The sequence below is a fragment of the Gordionus sp. m RMFG-2023 genome, chromosome 5, assembly GCF_954871325.1.
Source record: "Gordionus sp. m RMFG-2023 chromosome 5, tfGorSpeb1-WG-v2, whole genome shotgun sequence".
Taxonomy (NCBI): Eukaryota; Metazoa; Nematomorpha; class Gordioida; order Chordodea; family Parachordodidae; genus Gordionus; species Gordionus sp. m RMFG-2023.
This window is the reverse complement of record NC_088779.1, coordinates 16,683,542-16,704,648: the sequence shown is the minus strand read 5'-3', so window position 1 is coordinate 16,704,648 and position 21,107 is coordinate 16,683,542. Positions and strand designations below refer to the sequence as shown.

Below are 21,107 nucleotides of genomic sequence, written 5' to 3'. Positions count from 1 at the left end.
TAGCCTTTGTCCTACTCCTATTGTTTTGAATAATTTTAGGGCTTGGGGTCTAAATGATCCACAGAGTCTAAGACTACAGGAGCGAACAAAATATAATTAAGGTGACAATATTTATTGATTTTTGTACCGCTTTCATGATGGAGTTGGCAGAAAAAGATTTGGCAAAACGATCTACGCATGTATAATCCCAAGCGAGGAGTAAACCTGGTTTCCAAGGGACTACCGTCATTTCATTCCATCTGATTTTCGTAGCTAAGGCCAGTGGGTTGCAGCGTAGAGATAATATTTATGGATTTCAGGACTATATTGTTGATTGAATTGATAGCATAAACCAGCGTCTACATGGCAGAAAATTTGATGGAGGCAACCCCCATCCCAAATCTACCCCTACCCCCCTAAAAAAATTTCGCGGCCTTCGGCCGCGATATTTGCCTTAATCAAGAAAATCTTATATTAAGTCACTATTTATACCCTTACAAACATTCAGACCTGCTTTGGAAAAAAAAATTTACAAACTGATAACTATTGTTACTATCCGTTTTCAATTAACTTATATTTAAGTAGGTAGTGCAATCTTTTCATAATTTGATTGATAATCAATTTATTTTCATAAAAATTAATATAATAGTATTAAATGAGATAACATATTTACATTACTATAAAAAAATATCAAAAATTTAGTAAAAAAATATAAGATGAGTAATTTTAAAGAGGTATAGCTTGATTCTATAATTACTAATACCTTTATATTAAGTAAAAAAAACAAAATGAGTAATTTTAAAGAGGTATAGCTTGATTCTATAAATACTAATGCCTTTATATTAATTAAAAACATTCATATAGATATAACTATTATATAAAAAAATTTTTTATGTAAATATAACTTTTATATAAAATATTAGAATAAAGAATATAGTATATTTTGCACAAGAATTATAAAAACATTTATGTAAATATAACTATTATATAAAATATAAAATGAATAGAGTATATTTTGCACTGGAAATATAAATTTTTTTATGTAAATATAACTTTTATATAAAATATGAGAAAAAAATGAATATAGTTGCACTGGAATTATAAAAACATCTATGTAAATATAAGTTTTATATAAAATATTAAAATAAAATGAATATAATATATTTTGCACTGGAATTATAAAAACATTTATGTAAATATAACTATTATAAAATATTTAAATAAAATGAATATAGTATTATATTATGCACCGGACTAGAATGATATAAAAAACTATTAAATTAAATTTACATTATTAAAAAGGCGTATATAATTAGCTGTGAAAAAGATATAACTTATTTTATTAATAATTTAGTTAATCTTTTAGACGTAGATGCAAATCGCGTTATAATGTCGTCTATTTTAAATCTTTCAAAAACATCAATTTCGCTGGATATTAGAAGTAAATTTTCTAAAAAGGGGTCAGAAATTTTATTCCGCATTCTAGTTTTATTTATTTTGACTTTGCTCATCACTCTTTCGGCTGAACAAGAAGTAGTTGGTAGAGTCAATAAATATTTATATAATAAATATAAATTAGAATAAGAATTTAATTTATTTAAAAGACGATATGGTAGTATAAATGAATATTTTATCCATTTTTTTGTATTAATTATGTTATCGTTATTGATATCTTCCTCGGTTTCATCGTTTACAATACCTTTAATTATATATAATTTTAAATAAAATATCAATAAATTACTTTCATCAATATATAACCCATCATTCTTTTTTATTTTCAAAAGATCCTTGCAATAAATGATTGCTTGTGAATCCAAATATAAAGATCGAAAATCATTATATTCACGAGCAATATCTTGAGCATTTAATTGGTAAGTATGACAAATTTGAGATATTTGCCACCCTTCTATTCTATCATTGGCTATAATTCCAGCTGGTGTAAAAAGAGATATTTGAGATAAAAAATTTAAACAATCATAATTAAATCTTTCATTTAAATCATTAATGATTGTATCAAGCACAGGGAAAAATATTTCCCTTTTATATCTATAATGCTAAATAATAATTTTAAATCTTTTTTTATTCAACTTGTTTTTTTTTTGTTTAACATAATTATTGAATGCTGTTTGATCAAATTTGAATATTGATTTTATATTATGCAATTCCGTTGTAACATTATTCTTTTTCAAATAACTGTTAGATAAGGAATGCAATTTTAAAAAAATATTATCCCCATTAGCTACATTTTAAAATTATTTATAGAAATCGTAACTAATTTTAACCTCTTAGTCTTTGTAATTTATTTTTTGTGTGTTGTATTAATTTAGTTACCATAGCCAAATCATTACCAACTGCCTGCATTTCAATACAAGCCTCATGTGTGCATTTCAATATTTCTTTCAAAATAAATAGACTTAATATGAAATCTTCATCCTTAATTCTTGTTAATAATCCATCGGCAATAGAAGAGGTGCTTGGGTCATTAGAATCTTTTAATTCATTTAATGATGCTATAATATGTTCATAAACATCTAAAAAAATTTCTACAGCTTTATAAGATGATGACCAATTTCTAAAAAAAGATAAGTTACATTAAAAATATTATATTTACCTTGTTGTATTTTTTATTCTTTTAAGAGATTTTTTAGACTTTGTCATTTGATATTTAACAAACACTCCTTGACGTCTTACCCCATTCATGAAATTATATAACTCATCCAATATTCCCATTACCTTTTTCATTTCTATTTTGCATCCACAAACATGAGCAACTACTAAATTGAGCCTATGTGCATGGCACCAAATATATATGGCTTTTGGAGCCTCTTTCAATATTAAAGCCTGCATTCCTTTGTATACTCCTCTCATATTCCCTGCACCATCCATACTTTGCCCAACCATATAATCAAGAGGAAGACCAAGATCTTTGAACTTAGAAAAAACATGTTTCTTTATATTTTCCCTGGTGGTTTCTGATGTTGTAAAAACATGGATGATCCTTTCTACAGGATGTGGATGCGGATCATCTTCTATATATCTTACAAGTAAAGCAATGCATTCTTTTTTAGACACATCATATGTTCCATCTAATATGATGCTATAGGCACAATTCTCTTTAATTTTTTGAATAATACATTTTATTATTTTTATCTTAATGACTTCAATAATTTTTTTCACATGGCCATATGACAATAAATTTATATAAGGTCTTGAAATTTTATCTGATTTTTTTCTCCTCAATTTTTCGTTGTTATCAATGTATGCCCGTAAAGTTGGAACCGTTTTTGCCATTAATTTTATGAGGCACATAAAATTACCTTCATTCGAATTAGTGCCCCAAAAGGCTATGTTACATTTTATAAGGTATATAATGGCATCAATAATATTATGAACTATATTACGATTTTCCATTATTATATCAAGCCTATTTGATAGAAAATGATCTTGAATACGCTTATTTGCAAGCCAAGTCATGTTGGTGTATTCACAATCCTTATGAATAGAAGATGACTCATGTCTCTCTAAGTCACGCTTAAAATTTTTCCAATTATTTACTCCAAGTTGAGTCCAAAAAGTATTGGATTTAGGGCCACCAAACATAAGACAATAAAGACAAAAGACTTTGTCTAAAGTGGTGCTATAGGATAACCAATTTCTTGGTTTGAGGGAACCATCAATATTAACCTTTTTATAATAGGATATATTCATGCTCCTATTTAAAAGTAGAAATAATGGATGCGTAAAAATTAATAAAAATTAAATTTTTTAAAAACCTTTTGTGAGTAACAGGATATTGAAATATATTTGAACATGGCTGACATGGGCCTATGGAAATTATGAAATTAATCAAGATATTTGTCATTCTAAAGAATATGAAATGAAAAGGGTCATTAGGCTCCTTTTTTTTATATAATTGAATAATATTTGGGCCTTTAATGTTTGAAATATTTTGGCTTGCATTGGGATTGATAATTGGATGAAAAAAAGATATAATTGGGGAATTTTCAATAACTTTGTGTGTTTGCTAATTATTATTAAAGAGTGTATAGTTTTATTTAAATTAAATACCTCATCATTCAAAATCAGCAGATCACTGGAACTGGGCATTGTATGAGAAGATAATATAATTTGGGAATCTTCAGTAAAAGATTTGTGCTAATTATTAAATAAAGAATAATTAAAATTTGTTTATTCATGAAAATATCTGAATATCCTCATTTATTCCCTTCAAAATTATAAAAGAAATCTTATTTAAATTAAGTACCTCATTATTCAAAATCAGCAGATCACTGGAACTGGGCATTGTATGAGAAGATAATATAATTTGGGAATCTTCAATAAAAGATTCATGCTAATTATTAAATAAAGAGTGGTTAAAATTTGTTTACTTATGAAAATCTTAATTTTAATAAAAATTTTATTCTTAATTAAGATATAGAAAAGTGGAAAATATTTCATAATTTATTCACTTCAGAATTATCAAACAAATCTTATTTAAATTAAGTACCTCATCATTCAAAATCACCAGATCACTGGAACTGGGCATTGTATGAGATAATATAATTTGGGAATCTTCAGTAAAAGATTTGTGCTACTTATTAAATAAAGAATAATTAAAATTTGTTTATTCATGAAAATATCTGAATATCCTCATTTATTCCCTTCAAAATTATAAAAGAAATCTTATTTAAATTAAGTACCTCATTATTCAAAATCAGCAGATCACTGGAACTGGGCATTGTATGAGAAGATAATATAATTTGGGAATCTTCAATAAAAGATTCATGCTAATTATTAAATAAAGAGTGGTTAAAATTTGTTTACTTATGAAAATCTTAATTTTAATAAAAATTTTATTCTTAATTAAGATATAGAAAAGTGGAAAATATTTCATAATTTATTCACTTCAGAATTATCAAACAAATCTTATTTAAATTAAGTACCTCATCATTCAAAATCACCAGATCACTGGAACTGGGCATTGTATGAGATAATATAATTTGGGAATCTTCAGTAAAAGATTTGAGCTAATTATTAAATAAAGATTAATTAAAATTTGTTCATGAAAATATCTGAATATCCTCATTTATTCCCTTCAAAATTATAAAACAAATCTTATTTAAATTAAGTACCTCATTATTCAAAATCAGCAGATCACTGGAACTGGGCATTGTATGAGATAATATAATTTGGGAATCTTCAATAAAAGATTTGTGCTAATTATTAAATAAAGAGTAGTGAAAATTTTAGGCAAATGACTTATTTTATTCTTAATTATAATATATAAATTTTTTTTTAACAAAAGTTGAAATATTTAAATATTCTTATAATTTATTTCCTTCAAAATTGATAAAGGGCATAATAAAAATGTACCTATATATTAAAAATCTTATCTTTAATAAAAATTAAAAGTATTATGCTCAAATTATAGATGAAGAATTGGTTTCTACTAATTCACAAAATTTAAGGTTATTTTTACTTATATTTATTGTCATGAATTAAAATAATATATATAAAAAATTACTTTTTGGAAGTAAGATGTTATTGATTTTTTTTGTAACTTGGTTTCAACCCCATTTGTGATATTGAATGGAATATCTTTATTTAAGGATACCCAATTATTATCCTTTTTGATAGCTATCTTTGTAAATTTGATATCAGATAACTTGACATGAGGATGTTTATGTTTATAATGGTTATTTATTTTGTCACTTCTTATTTTAGAAGTTTTACAATTAATATAGTCACATTTGACTTTATATATTGTTTTGTTACTTGGCATCTAGAATAAAAATGAAATAAATATTTAGATAATATTTTTTTACTCACTGATGGCCATCAAGAATGATGGAGAATCATAATTTTATCCTTTATTTGACGGTGGATGGCTGAATCTTAAAATTCTCCTATCTTATGAGGTGTGATTCAGAAATTAAATTTATATTTGTTTAAATGAGGGTGTAATTTTAAAATTTTCCAGTGGTTTTACAAAATATATTAAAGAAATATATATTTAGATATTTTAATATATGTGCACAATAAATTTTTATTCATTTGTATTATATTTTTAATCTAAAAAATATATTAAAATCTTTTAAAATAAATTCTTATTCATTTGTATTTGTAATTTATAATCAAAAAAATATATTCTAGACCCTTATTGTTTTTAAATTAAAATTCATAAATATACACTCTATTAACATATTTTATAAAAATAATGAAAAATTTACTGATTCAATCATCATCATATAAAGGAAATTTATTATGCACCCATCATTGAATAAAGAAGAAAATTCTGATTACCAGTCATTCATAATGGACTATCAGCTATTAACTTATATTTTTGATAATGTTTTCTTAAAAGATTCCTATTATATTATATGTAAGCTTAATGCATGGTCACAAAAAATATAATATTTTTTGTTATTTATGCCAAAACAATCATGGATCAATATTTCCTCCATTATACACTTCACAATTGATTTCTTTATTTCTTAGTGTCCAACAATTTTTAGAAATGTATGATGCTTTGAAATCATAGTTTCTTTAAATTAACAATCCTAATAAATTTTGCAAATAATTGAAAACAGGCATATTTGTGATTTGCCCATTCATTTATCTTCAAATAAAGTCTGAGAAATGATATATTTTAATCATTGAAATTAGAGACCTTCACTGGCATTGATTTCTTCATCCAGCCTAGGTCATAAGTAAAAATAATTTTCAGGCCCAGTTCATGTTTAATGGAAATCCAAACCCAAACCACATCATAGGTTTCAAAGATTATTCCCAAGCCATATCCAAAAATTTAATTTATTGTTAACAAAAATAAACAATATTTCAGTATATGGAATCACTTTGTCAATTCATTTAATTGAAATCTTTTCTTAAATCAATAATCAAATGAGAGGAATAGATTATCTGTTCATTCTCCCAAGATTTCTATAAATATTTAGAAAAAAGGCCAAATATATTATGGAAAATTTGATGTTATATAAAATTTATCTAATAATGAAATAAAAAATTTATCAATTCTTTTAACAAATTTTTTATCACACAATGGTTTTCACCTCTCACTTATAATTTTGTATATAATTTACACTTACCTCAAAGAATCATTTATCATAAATAGAAATCAATTATGGGTCCAACCTGATTGCCTCACAAAAATGTGGTAATATTTACCCCATTGAAAATGATTATTTAAAAAATTATTAGCAAAAATAATTGCCATGGTTCAAAACCCAGATAACTTATTAAGTATACATATTAAGATTAAATAAAAATAGCTTCATTCTTTATTATATTTATTTATCTATCATCAAATTAAGGAAAATGCAATTATATGCTTAAAAAATTACCTTTTTAAAATCCAAAAATGTTTCTTTATATTGTTAATTGAGTAGGATTATCTTATCATAAAAGGGATTCTTTATTCAAAAGGTCCTTATTATAAAAAAATATATATTGATAATTTAAAATTGATACTGTGAAAATCTAAATCCCATTATGTAAATGAATTTTCTAAAAATTTAAAAAAATAAATATAGTGTATAATATTTATAAATTGACAGATATCTTTTCTTTAATTGACATTTTTCAGAAAATCAACGATAATCATATCGATTATTGGATTTAAAAATATCATAATACAAGTCAAAAATTACCCTCCAAAAATCAATACCTACCCCCCAAAAACAAATGCCTACCCCCCAAAAATCAATATCTACCCCCCAAAATTAATACCTACCCCCCAAAATGCCAATATTTTTTGGAGGCATTTGTCTCCTACCCCCCCCCGGCCATGTAGACACTGGTCGTTAGTATCCAAGTCTCCAAGTGTAGAAATTTAGCAACAGAAAATAGAAAGGCTGAAATGCTCAAGGATTTGGGGGATTGGATACCTATACTTCCTAGTTTTGGTGGAAAGGTTGTTTGCATCCAGGAGAGTGATGATTGATGTTTAAAATAGATTCGAGAGTAATTTTTAAATAGACTTCCACGTCTAATAATATTTCAGAGGAGGTGAAGATTATCTACAACGGAAGGTATGTATAATCTTTGGGATGAATAAAAAATTTTTAATATAAGAATGATTCAAAACTAATATCCAGAATAATGATATTAGAATTGGATTATTTATTGAATAAATCATCTCTTGTTAATAATAATATTTACATATATGGATATAAGAATGATCCAAAACTATTTTATAATAATGGCCTAATTTTAATTTTATATTGGTTTGTCAAAAATATTTTCAGCTCTTTTTTTTAAGAACAGGTATTAAATGATTTCAGAAAAACTCTAGTCCAGTACCACCAAATATTGTGGTGATTTAATAAAATAAAATATACATAATCCTTTAATGTCTAAAATGTGTCTTTTAAAGTCCCAAAAATTACGAAAATATTTAGAACTTTATCTATTTGCCCTCTTATAAATCATGTTTACCAAAGGTTTAACCTATACATTGTTTAGTCAGTATAAATTATCCCATATATTCAACTTATATTTTTCATGTAAGTTTTATGCAATAACATATAAATATGTCATTGGTTTTATGTTATAATTTAATATTATATTCTCTCGCTTCAAGCTTATTAATAACATAATAAGTTATTATGAGCCCTACGGGCCATATTAGACGCCATTTTAGTTTGTTTGTCTCTTTTTAGAAAGGTGTATCCAAATCTACAATATGATTGATGCTATAATTTTTAGCATATTTGACCCTAAGGAAGGGCCTAGATTAGTATATCAAGTATTAGATTAAAGTTATTTGTTGATTAAGTTAAATTTAGAATCCAAATAATTATTTATCAAAGGCAATATTCGATAACAATCATTTTTATATAATAACCAAACCTCTACTACAAGGACATACCATTACTTTGTATCTTTTACATAAAGTTTTAATTTTAAATTCAATTAGAGCGCTAGAGAAAAAATACATAATAGGCCATCCTTTATGCTTAAAAAATTCAAAATATGATAGAAATATGTTTATGTTTAATGTATGTTTCATTATTAAAAGAGATATGGACATATTTCCATTTGAGAAAGTTGTTAAAAAACTATCTAATTATCTTAAACGATTTGAAGTTGTTAATTAATATTTTATAATTTATTATTTGCAATTCAGCTTGAAGATGCTTATTTATCTGAATCTAAAAATAAATTATTATTCTTTACTCTTTTAAAAGATATCAGGTTTAAATTGAATATGTATGGAATGTGCTCATTATCATTGGGTATGATAGTAATTAATTATACATAAATTGATTATATAAATAAAGGAAATGGAAAAATGATACATTTAAAACTTAACATAGAAAATAGATTATTTAATATTCACAAAATTAATGACTATGATGTTCCAATAATGATTGAAAATAATAAACTATATAATATGAAATTTGATTTGAGCATGCAGCAGGTATCAATATATATATAAAATAATAATTTGTTTTATTTAGATTTTACTTCATATTAATAGTTATAACCATATTTTAAAAATATCGCAAAAAGCGGATGTAGACAAATCTTTGGTTATTTTATGCATAAAAAATTTGATGTAAATAGATTCTCAATTTAATTACATTATTATATTTCTTAGGTACATAGGAATAATTAAATTATTATCTATATTCCAAGTATACTTAATAACATAATTTTTTTAGATAGACTTAAAAAAGGAAAATATCTTTTATATAATTTATTTAAAAATTTGACTCTGAATAGGTCTAGATCCACATTTTTAATTGTTGCAATATTTGGTGATCAGAATTAAATTGATTAGACTGATTTTTACATTGATTTAAATTTTTTTTAAACTATATTATATCATTATTTCACTTATTTTATATGTCATAGGTTTAATAATATTTATTTTTAGAATTAAATCATTGAATTAATAAAAGTAAAAATATTCTTTACTTTACTTTCTAATATATCCATAAGTATAAGTAAATGATGGGGGGGGGGTGTTAAATGTTAACTGTGTCTTTGTTACATTGATCTGCTTATCAAAATAGAAGGGCTCTGCCATTTGGCATAAAATGATCTTGAATTAAAATATATGATATAAAATCTAATATAAATTTAATGAAGGTAGATTTTCAGATAATTATAATTTAATTTATATAATTTATCATGCCTGGACTCTTATAAACTTCCCACTAAGTAAGTTTTTTTTATATTTTTCTTTTTTTCTTTAATGCATTTTTGTAAATTATTTTGATGTTTTTTTAAAAAATCTTTTATTTAATTATTTATAAAATTATTACTTTATAGGGAGCATCCAAATTAATGTGTTATAAAATAATAAAAACTAATAAAACATGAGATTACTTCATAAAATGGTTTCTTATTTATTTCAAATAGCCATTATAAGAAAATGTAAGGGTATTGAGGCTGAGTTAAAGTCTATAAATGAATTTTTTAAAAGCAGTTTGAGCTCTAAAATAACATTGGACTGGCCTAGCTTTGGGCTTAGAATAATTATAAAGATAATTAAAACTTCTTCAGGATTAGGACAAAGGAATTAGGCTTTTATTTTATATTCTATTTTATAAAAATGTAATGTATTAATCAAAAAGATCAAAGCTGGCTCAGGCTTATATAATATAAATTTTGGCTTAGGCTTAAAAAAATATGGGCTTGGACCTGAAAAAATTAATAAAATATTTAGATGGGCTAGAACTTGAAATTTTTTTAGGACTGGGTTGACTTGAGTGGAAAAAAATCTAATTTGCAGGGGTCTGTCTCTATAAATTTTAAGTTTTTAATATTTAAATTGCCACTAGGAAAAGGAAATTCACACCAACAAACCAGAGTAGTAGAAATGGGCACTTCTGAACATTTAAATAATCTAATTTGAAAAACAAGAATGATTATTTTAAACAAATTTTAATGTTTTATTAACAATTATAAATGAGGAGTAAAATTATATATAATGTAATTGATTAATAACTTTTGTTTTCTTCATCATCATATTTTTTATGACTTCCTTATCCCATAGAATTTGGAATTAGGCTATTTTTTGATATATCTAAAACATTAGTATTAAGAATCCTTTATATACAGGGTTTACCATTGTTTTCACACTTAAACTCTTATGAAATCACTAAATATAAACGAATTTTTTTATATTTTGTTATCATTCAATTCAAATATCATAAAAAAATAAAATGTAAATGCCTCAATTTTTATTGTTCTTTCAACAAATTCTCATTCAAAACAAACATTTATTAAAGAAAATTTTTTACATTAAACTTATAATTTTTTTATTAAAAGTTAGTGGAATATCTATAAAATTATTTAAAATTTTTTAAAATAAATTTATATAATTTTATACATCATTGGTATTTCATAAAAATATATTATTAAATATCGAAATAATCTATTTTAAAAAGGAATATTTATAAACTTATCAAATAAAAAAAGTTGTGATTTTTTTATAGATAAGAATACTCAAATATTTTATTTTTTATGTACCAGGATAATTTTGCTTTTTAAGATTTGGAAATATGGAATCAAATTTTTTAATGAAGGAGGTTAAGAATGACTTTAATTATTTTATTTCTAATAACCATCATTATGTCATTTTGAAAACACTAAAAAGAAATATATTCATTTATATGGAAAATATTGTTAAAAAAATGCAAGTCGCATGTACATAATTACTTGGAACTTGGAAAGTATATATTATAATTTAACATTTTGATGAAATTATTGCATTAATTTTTCCCCTTTTAAATCTATAGATATCAGTTGATGATTGTGAAGGATATTTTTCTCATATAAAGGAATATATAAATCCTTGCCTAATTATGACACCCATTAATTATTTAACATCAATATGTAAATTTTTTTCATATGTAATATTAATTTAGCTATAAATTAAATTTTGCATTACGATTGATGCACAATTTTTTAAGCAAATAAATTTAGAATTGTTTTTATGAATAAATTATAAACTTAATCTAAATTTTTAAAAAAAAAAAAATTCTTTTTGAATGAGAATTTTTTCGAAAGAACGATGAAAATAGGGGTAGGGGAGACCGGGGATCTTAATTAGCCCGAGGTTCTTGTTAGCCATGGAGTTTTCTTCCTGGTAATGGTTAATTTTTTAACCAAATATGTATAACTATATTATGCATATGTGACGATAATTTTTTTAATATCGGATCAAATATAAAATTTTTACAACACAATAGAAAAGTAACTTATTTATGCACTTATAAAAAATAATACTGTCTTATATAAAATAATACTGTCTTATATAAAATAATACTGTCTTATATAAAATAATACTGTCTTATATAAAATAATACTGTCTTATATAAAATAATACTGTCTTATATAAAATAATACTGTCTTATATAAAATAATACTGTCTTATATAAAATAATACTGTCTTATATAAAATAATACTGTCTTATATAAATGATTAAGCTTTATTCTATATAAAATTATTCCTTATTTGAATAAAAAAAACTATCATAAAATTTATTTTAAAGATATTCAAGTTTAGGGCTACTTTTCAGAGGTTCATATGAGCTTTTTAAGCGTTATTATTTAAAATTTATGAATTTGCTTATTGATTTGAATATGGTAGGAAATTATATTGGAAAAAAAACAACTAACAAATAATGAAATCATTAATATATTTAATGAAAATCCGTCCTTGCTAGCCGTTATGAAGAAAACGAACTTAATGCAACCTAAAAAGATATAAATCAAGCTAAAGGAAACAACAAGATTTGAATTGTCTACATCAAGACAAATATTTAAGAGAGAGCTGCATCGAAAATGTTTATGGGTCTTTGTTGTAAATGCACTTTTTGAGCACATGGATCCTATCAATTTCACATTCTTTATTTGTTTACATTGCCAATAAATTTCACTAATTTTTTGTAATTATTTTCCATCAGGCCTTATTATTCTCAATAAACTAGTTATAATATATATCTATCATTTTTATATTTAAAAATAATAAATATTTTGCATCTCAAAGGCACTTCATGGAGAGCCTCATCTTTCTCCTGGTATAGCTCATCCTTTCGGAACAATTAATACTTTAAAAAGGTATAATTTTTTAAGAATTATTTTTATTTGTAGCATAAAGGTAAATAAGTGGAATAAATTCAGGTTAATTTTATCGACGTTTGCTTTTTAGAGCTCATAGGCTCCACGATCTACCCTATTAAAATTCTTAATTATTTTTTTATATGATGTTCGAATTGAATGATAACAAAATATTAAAAAATGTGTTTACATTTTGTGCTCTCATAATAAGCTGTGATAAAACAACTGTAAATCCTGCAATAAAAACTGTTATAAACAATGTGTCATATTTTGTGAATAAGTACCACAATACCAGGAAATGGAATTGAATTTGTTATTAAATACGATTGTCACACCTGCTTATTGTTCTACCCTCACATTTTTATTAATGATGTTATCTATTTTCCATACTAGAAATAATTAATAAGTTAATTATTATCATGTATTATGTTAGAAAGGGAAATCCTTAAATTTTAAATTGATATCCTGATTGTATTTTAGCAGGGATTTGAATGAAAAATCCAACTATATTTATAGGACATTAGAAGCCAGCCACTAGTTTGTTTAAAGTCACTATTCACAATCTGAAAATGATTGACTTATTTATTTAAATGACAAGTTCTTCTGGGTGATATATATATAATATAGATGAACCTAGTAAATTAATTTAATATATTTGACAATTTATTTTCATTTATTTATTTAGGATTAATATTTATATATAAAAAATATTTACAACACTATACGGTAACAGGTACTTTGAGTGTTATTCATAATTAAAAAAACTAAAAGAATTTTTTCCTAAATATTAATTTCTATCGTGGAGATATATGTAAAGAATAAAATTACGTTTAAACACTTTGAAAATTTACTTATATTTTTTTTTTATAGAACTTCAATTTTTTATTATACCCCGGTCTCCCCTACTCTTCTTTTTTTAAATATGCTCTTGGGTTGCAAAATTTTTTCCTATATAAATGATATAAAAATTATAAACAAACCTTCAATGAATGATGATCTTTTATCCCAAACATTGCTCATAAAATTTATAAATTATACCCAGATAGATTTAAAAAATTAGGAAAAGCAACAAGAATATAGATAATATCATTATAATATCCTCAAATTAATATTTTATAAAGATACCTTTTAATGAATTTTGATTCAGAGAAAAAAAAATTCAAGTTTAAGATTATTTTATTTGGGTAATAAATAATTGCTACTGATAAATACCATAATAATCCTTAAAAAACCTGCATTTTTCTCAGTTATGGAGATATTGACATCTTTTTGGTAAAATTTATAATATTACAAATTTTATTAAATAATTCTCTCAAATACGAGTGTGTTGAAAACCGATAACCATCAAGTTTTACCCATCTTAATAGTTAGCTTTAATTCGCGGTGAAGTGCAAAAATATCATAATTTTATATATTTCGTAGAAAATTGGCTCTCACTGTGAATGGAGGGGTTAATGTAAAAAGATTAATAAGATAGGAAAATTTCTTATTCTTCCGCAATTAAAAAGAAGATAAAATTATGATTCACCCGTCATTTTAGATCTGCTCATACCTTATAAAAGTTTAATGAATACATATATTTTCATCATTTTAAAAAAATATTTATTTATTAATTTTACTTTAAGTTTATGACGGAAAGATTATTTTTTAGCTCAATAACACGAATAAAAGCTTTTCTATAATAATAGATATAAATAACGCTGATATAAATAATTCTTACAGGAGCTGACCACTAAGTGCTTTATTTTTAATAATTTGATGTGTTATTTATAAACTAAGTTCTGTCTTATTTTTAAAACTTAACTTCGTTTGCATTAGTTTAAATTATATATATATATGTGTTAGCGTCAATGTGAATTTTCCGGCAATGTATACATTGCCGTAATTTTTTCGGCAATATGATGTAGTTGTAGGCAGGATGAATGTGAGATTTCGGCAATGTATTCTATTTTACAAATTAATACATTTATTATTTATTTGAGATTAATTTATTATTTATTTGAGATTAATTTATTATTTATTTAATATTAATTTTTTTTTTAAATATATTTTTTGATATAATATTTTAATTTGTTATATTATCTTTTTAAATAAATTTTTTGATTGATATTTTTTTTAAAATATTTTTTAGATTATATTTTAATTTGTTATATTATTTTTTTATATATTTTTTGATTAATATTTTTTTTTATTATAATGATTTTTTATGTATTTATTTTTCACATAAATTTTTTCTTGATATATTTTTTGATAGCTAATTTATTTTTTATTTTTTGTTATATTATTTTTTTAAATATATTTTTTGATTGATATTTTTTGATTGATATTTTTTGATTGATATTTTTTGATTGATATTTTTTGATTGATATTTTTTGATTGATATTTTTTGATTGATATTTTTTGATTGATATTTTTTGATTGATATTTTTTGATTGATATTTTTTGATTGATATTTTTTGATTGATATTTTTTGATTGATATTTTTTGATTGATATTTTTTTAAAATATTTTTTAGATTATATTTTAATTTGTTATATTATTTTTTTATATATTTTTTGATTGGTATTTTTTTTTAAATATTTTTTAGATTATATTTTAATTTGTTATATTATTTTTTTATATTTTTTTTATTATAATGATTTTTTATATATTTATTTTTCACGTAAATTTTTTCTTGATATATTTTTTGAAGCTAATTTTTTTTTTATTTTTTGTGTTATATTATTTTTTTAAATATATTTTTTGATTGATATTTTTTTTAAAATATTTTTTAGATTATATTTTAATTTGTTATATTATTTTTTATATATTTTTTGATTGGTATTTTTTTTAAAATATTTTTTAGATTATATTTTAATTTGTTATATTATTTTTTTATATATTTTTTGATTGATATTTTTTTTTAATATAATGAATTTTATGTATTTATTTTTCACGTAAATTTTTTCTTGTTATATTTTTTGATAGTTAAATTTTTTTTATTTGTGTTATTATTATTTTCCCAAATGGCGAAGATTTTCCGGATCATCTTTTGGAAGAATATAACCTAACAAATGAAATATAATTTTGATGTCTATGGATTCAAATATTCTTAACTCACTCCTTATCATGAACATAACTATTCAAGACTAAAAAAACAGATAAGATATATGTCTTTTTATTATTAATTATTAATTTACAATTACAATATCGGAAAGGGTAAGTTCCACTTTTTTAGATAAACTACAACTGGGTACAAGGTATGTTGGTATCCTTGAGAAAAAAAATCGGCATAATTTTATGAAGGGTAGGCCTTCATAAAATTCACGTTCGCTCATTTTGGGCAGGTCTATGACCAACGTGCTAGATAAGATAAGATTGATACTTTTTTTAGAGATAATATATTTTAATTTGTCATAATTTTTTTAAATATATTTTTTGATTGATATTTTTTTTAAATGATTTTTATATAATTTATTTTTAACGTTATTTTTTCTATTTTATATCTTTTGATTGCTAATTTTTTAGGTAAAAGTGACAAATGGTATAATCGTAATTTTTGAACTTTTTAAATTAAAGTAAATTTCAATGAAGATGTACTATAGAAAAGTTACAATTGTCATAATCGTTATTCTTTTTTGAGTTTTTTTAAAGTAAAAAATAAATATAGGTTTTGTAAACATGTTAAATTAATATTTCAGTGAAGATGTACTATGGAAAAGTGACAATTGTCGTAATGTTATTTTTGAACATTTTTTAGTTTTTTTAAAGTAAATAGGTAAAAATATGTTTAGTAAACGTGTTAAATTAATATTTCAATGAAGATGTACTATGGAAAAGTGACAACTGTCATAATCATTATTTTTGAACATTTTTTAGTTTTTTTAAAGTAAATAGGTAAAAATATGTTTAGTAAACGTGTTAAATTAATATTTCAATGAAGATGTACTATGGAAAAGTGACAATTGTCATAATCGTTATTTTTGAACTTTTTTAAAGTAAATAGTTAAAAATATGTTTAGTAAACGTGTAAAATTAAAATTTCAGTTTAGATGTTTTATATTTTATAGACACTAACAGGAATATTAACAATAAAATTCCTAAATTCGCTATTATTTATATATTGAAAATTAATGATGAATTATTTTCCTGTAAATCGTCAATGCATTGATTTGATTAATCTCGAGATTTTAGCATGAATACATTAATGACCTCAAATGATAAAAAATTTTACTATTATGATTACACCTTAATCTTCATAGCAGCCGGAAATGTTTTTTAACATAATTTATAATAGTAGACCGATGTATAAATAAAATATTTTTAGGATTAATCTATTTTTTTCTAAAATATTAACTGCCAAATATTTAAATTAAATATAGAATCCTGCATCGGTTATTTGTATATCAACTAACTGTCTTAGTATGTTAAAAAAATGTATATATATATAAGCCTCAAATGTCAATCAGATGGATTGTAGACATCTGATTGGAGGAAAAAAATTATTATTATTTAATGTAAAAAAATAATAATTATTATTATAATAATATATTTTTTTGAAAATATATATTTTTGTAAAATTAATTCATTGAAAAATTTTTGTTAAATTTATAAAAAAAGAAGAAATAATAATTATATAATTTTAGTTTTTATTTTGTAAAGATTAATTATTAAAAAATTGTCAAAGTTTTAAAGAAAAAGATTATTATAAGAAATAAAGAAATTTTGAATAATTTAAATAGTATTTTGTTATACTTATTCTATCGTTTAATACAATTCAATATCAACTATGGATATCCAGAATACACTTAAAAAGTGTTGACCGTTCTCCCAGGATTCGAACCTGGAAATTCAAGGGTATTCATTATTTTAAAGTAAAAAAATAAAATTTTTTTTATTTTACATATTATAGGTTACCTTAGGACACAACGCAATAATAACGTTTTTGTGGTTTAAATTTTTTTTTTGTGAATTTTAATTAACAAAGTAGTTTGGAAAAATATTTTTTCTTTTTGTAATAACGTAATTTTAAAGTAGAAATTTGTAATATGCGATGGTTGTGTATTTCGATAAGTATTCTGAGCCTACTTTTATTAATAAAATTGCCATCTTTAAGGATATGGGTTATAAAATCTTGTATCAGAACCTTAATGAATTGGATATAGGTCATCACTTAGTTACATTAGGATTAATAATAATTCTATATTCAATATATATACTTTTGAAATTTTTATGTGGAAAATGTACCTTGGTTGCGACCAAGGTATATGGTAATTGGAAAAAGGACACTCTGGTGTCTGTTAATTGTTTTAAAAGAGGACTAGGAAAGTAGTTTAAATGGAATTTAAATGAAATCAAGAACGGCAAACCAGGAATGGTTGAAACGATGAAAGATAATATTGATGATCGTTTGGAATTTATGGAGAGATCAGTGGTTATCCTCCAGGAATTAAAAGATATAAAAGAATCTATTAAAGATATTTATAGTGATGTATCCAGGTTGATTAGTATGAATAATCAAGGGGATAAGAAACAATTCGGTGATAGAATTATTTCGAATGGAAAGAGTTTTCCAAAAATTATTGCTGACATAATTTGTAGTCGGTGCGGTTACAAGGGTCATTATGCCAAAACCTGTATTGTAAAGGAACAGAATTTTAGAATGGGTTTTCCATTGCAAAAATCTAGTGGAGAAAATTCCAATGTAAGGAAGATTTCAGGCCTAGATGTAAATAAAGTTGATTCGTTGAAATCGGATTTGGATGGGTCTCGTTTATGTTTTAAATGTAAAGAGACGGGACATATAGCTATAAATTGTGCTTTACACTGACTATATGATAGCAAATGTAATCATATAGCAGTTGGAATACAGGGAAATAAAAATTTTAAGAAAGTATATTATAATAAAAAGAGATGGGATTCTCGTAATTTTAATGGTTTTAATGAAAATGTTTGTTATCATGAAGATAAAGTTAAAACGGATTATAGTTTTAATGTGAATATAATGAAAAATAATGCTTTTAAATGGGAAAGATTTCCTGGGAGCATTGTGAAATATACAAATAGAAAAAATGTTGATAATTTTAAATAGATTTCCTGGGAGCATTGTGAAATATACAAATAGAAAAAATGTTGATAATTTTAAGTGGGAGAAATATCCTCGGGATATTATGAAAAAATATAGTTATATTAGTAAAAAGCCTCGAAATTCTGAGTTGAATTTAGGAGGGAATTTAAATTTTAATGAAATGCATATTTCAGAGGGAATATATAGCGATCAGCCCCTTAAAACTTGTGAAATTTTAAGGACTGGTGGAATGAATAGACTGGGTCAATGTCCTAGGGTTAACTTGAGAATTGACTGCAGGTATATTGATATGCTATTTGACACTGGTGCGAGCATTTCGATAATGTCTTGTGAAAATTTTTATAAATATTGGCCTAATGGCGTGATTATTAAGGAAAATATGTGTTTAAAACAGTTCGACGGTTCTGAAATTGAGGTTTTGGATAAAACTCAATGGTATGTGGTTTTTAATGATACTATTCTAAGTTTAGATTTATGGATAGTGGGAAAAGCAGTGGAAACTATTATGGGGTGGGATTGGATTACCACAATTGGACCCTATAATAATTATTGGAATTTATTTATTATTGATAGCGGATTAGCTAGTGATAAAGGAGATTTAATGGCGGATAATATCCGAGATGAACTTCAGAAAGAAGGGATATCTAAATTATTGAATGATGAAAATAGGATTGTCGGTAATAATAATTTTATTGAAACTCCTGAAAGGGTAGGGATCAGTTCTGATCATACAGAAATAAATGGTAAAATTGATAGGGATCAATTTATGGAAATTGAAATCGATGGATTAAAAAAGATCGATCTGGCTATACCTGTTTTGGTTAGAAAATATGGTATAATTTTTGAAGAAAAGTTAGGACGTTTAAATGATTATCAAGTAGACGTTAAACTTAAAGAGGGTTTTTCACCCATCTTTTTGGCTTGTCGAAGAGTTCCTTTTGAGTGGAAAAGGGAAATCGATGAAGAATTGGATCAATGGGTTAGAGATGGCATCATTATTCCTGTAGAATATAGTGAGTGGGCCACACCATTGGTACCTGTTAGAAAATCGAATGGAAAGTTAAGACTATGTGTTGATTTCCGTGTAACGTTAAATAGATGGGTAGTGGAGGTAAAATATCCATTGCCTAGGATTGAGGAAATTTTGGCCAGTTTAAAAGGTGCCAAGTATTTTTCCAAGGTTGATTTTTCTTCGGCTTATTTGCAATTGCCTTTGAAAGAAGAAATTCATAAATTATTTACAATAACGACTCCGAAAGGATTATTTGCCTTTTGTAGGCTACCGTTTGGATTAAGTGTGTCAGCGCCGATATTTCAGCGCACTATGGCATCAGTTTTCCAGGGCCTAGAAGGAGTTTATTATTATATGGATGATGTGTTGGTGACTGGTATAACACCAGAGCAACATAATCAACGTTTGGAAGAGGTTTTCAAGCGGATTCGTGATAAGGGTCTGAGGGCCAGCAAGGAAAAGAGTGTTCTTGGGGTAACGGAAGTTATCTACTAGGACATCGCATAAATGGAATGGAGGTGAAACCTCTGGAAAAAAATTTAAAAAATATAACGAATATGAATCCGCCAACCAATAAAGCGGAGTTGCAATCATTTTTGGGGATGGTAAATTATTATCATCGTTTTGTGGAAGATTTTGCAAAATTGGCATCTCCATTGTATGGTTTATTAAAGAAAGGTGTTCATTTTGTATATAACTGGCCAAAGGCCTTCAAACAGAGAGCCTAGCATTTATCAATAAAATGTAGTTTAAAAAAAGTTACTCAAAGGCCTTTATTTCTCGAAAAAATCTTAAATGAACTTATAATGTTTGACGCATAATCTTAGTAATAAATATAAGGGCTAATAGTATTTAATGTACGCTATATAGTTAAATGCTAAAATTTATTTCGTTTATAAATATATTCATGAAAATGTATTTAGTGATAGATATACATTTCAATAGCTCTAACTTGTA

The 21,107-nt window shown here is 24.2% G+C and overlaps 2 protein-coding genes across 15 annotated transcripts in view; one reads left to right on the top strand and one right to left on the bottom strand.

The window, feature by feature from the left end:
- Nucleotides 1-708: 708 nt before the first annotated feature.
- On the bottom strand, nucleotides 709-7,585 carry LOC135929298 (zinc finger MYM-type protein 1-like). 6 transcript variants are annotated; one of them, XM_065465815.1, is made up of 16 exons: nucleotides 7,468-7,585; nucleotides 7,341-7,425; nucleotides 5,805-7,294; nucleotides 5,504-5,761; nucleotides 5,112-5,195; nucleotides 4,923-5,006; nucleotides 4,680-4,766; nucleotides 4,487-4,570; nucleotides 4,244-4,330; nucleotides 4,048-4,134; nucleotides 3,753-4,003; nucleotides 2,591-3,691; nucleotides 2,262-2,551; nucleotides 2,068-2,218; nucleotides 1,721-2,025; nucleotides 709-1,678 (listed from the first exon to the last, which is right to left on the bottom strand). In XM_065465815.1, exons 4-16 carry the CDS (start codon nucleotides 5,759-5,761, stop codon nucleotides 1,314-1,316), a joined length of 3,234 nt encoding a protein of 1,077 aa, XP_065321887.1. In that variant the 5' UTR covers nucleotides 5,805-7,294; nucleotides 7,341-7,425; nucleotides 7,468-7,585; the 3' UTR covers nucleotides 709-1,313. The 6 variants fall into 6 exon arrangements, with proteins under 6 accessions (XP_065321887.1, XP_065321889.1, XP_065321890.1 ...); XM_065465817.1 differs by having other exon boundaries at nucleotides 5,809-7,294; XM_065465818.1 differs by having other exon boundaries at nucleotides 5,805-6,921.
- Nucleotides 7,586-8,617: 1,032 nt separating this feature from the next.
- LOC135929441 (GATOR1 complex protein NPRL2-like) overlaps nucleotides 8,618-21,107 on the top strand; it is a 63,376-nt gene continuing 50,886 nt past the window's right edge. For 6 of the 9 annotated variants that reach the window (XM_065466027.1, XM_065466018.1, XM_065466021.1 and 3 more), the window contains exons 1-7: nucleotides 8,618-8,743; nucleotides 8,784-8,875; nucleotides 8,915-9,083; nucleotides 9,125-9,233; nucleotides 9,279-9,418; nucleotides 9,459-9,556; nucleotides 9,599-9,635. In XM_065466027.1, coding sequence (XP_065322099.1) covers nucleotides 8,681-8,743; nucleotides 8,784-8,875; nucleotides 8,915-9,083; nucleotides 9,125-9,233; nucleotides 9,279-9,418; nucleotides 9,459-9,556; nucleotides 9,599-9,635 — 708 coding nt within the window. In that variant the 5' untranslated portion in view covers nucleotides 8,618-8,680. Of the gene's footprint in view, nucleotides 8,744-8,783; nucleotides 8,892-8,914; nucleotides 9,084-9,124; nucleotides 9,234-9,278; nucleotides 9,419-9,458; nucleotides 9,557-9,598; nucleotides 9,636-21,107 lie in introns of those variants that run through there. The other 3 variants (XM_065466020.1, XM_065466019.1, XM_065466022.1) reach the window with 3 other exon arrangements.

Excerpts from the sequence above, each read along its gene's own strand:
- LOC135929298 (XM_065465815.1), bottom strand. The coding sequence starts at position 5,761 with ATGCCAAGTAACAAAACAATATATAAAGTCAAATGTGACTATATTAAT. Across the intron at positions 4,331-4,486 it reads TGGTGATTTTGAATGATGAG|CATGAATCTTTTATTGAAGA; the intron begins GTACTTAATTTA and ends TTTAATAATTAG. Across the intron at positions 2,552-2,590 it reads AGAATAAAAAATACAACAAG|AAATTGGTCATCATCTTATA; the intron begins GTAAATATAATA and ends ATCTTTTTTTAG.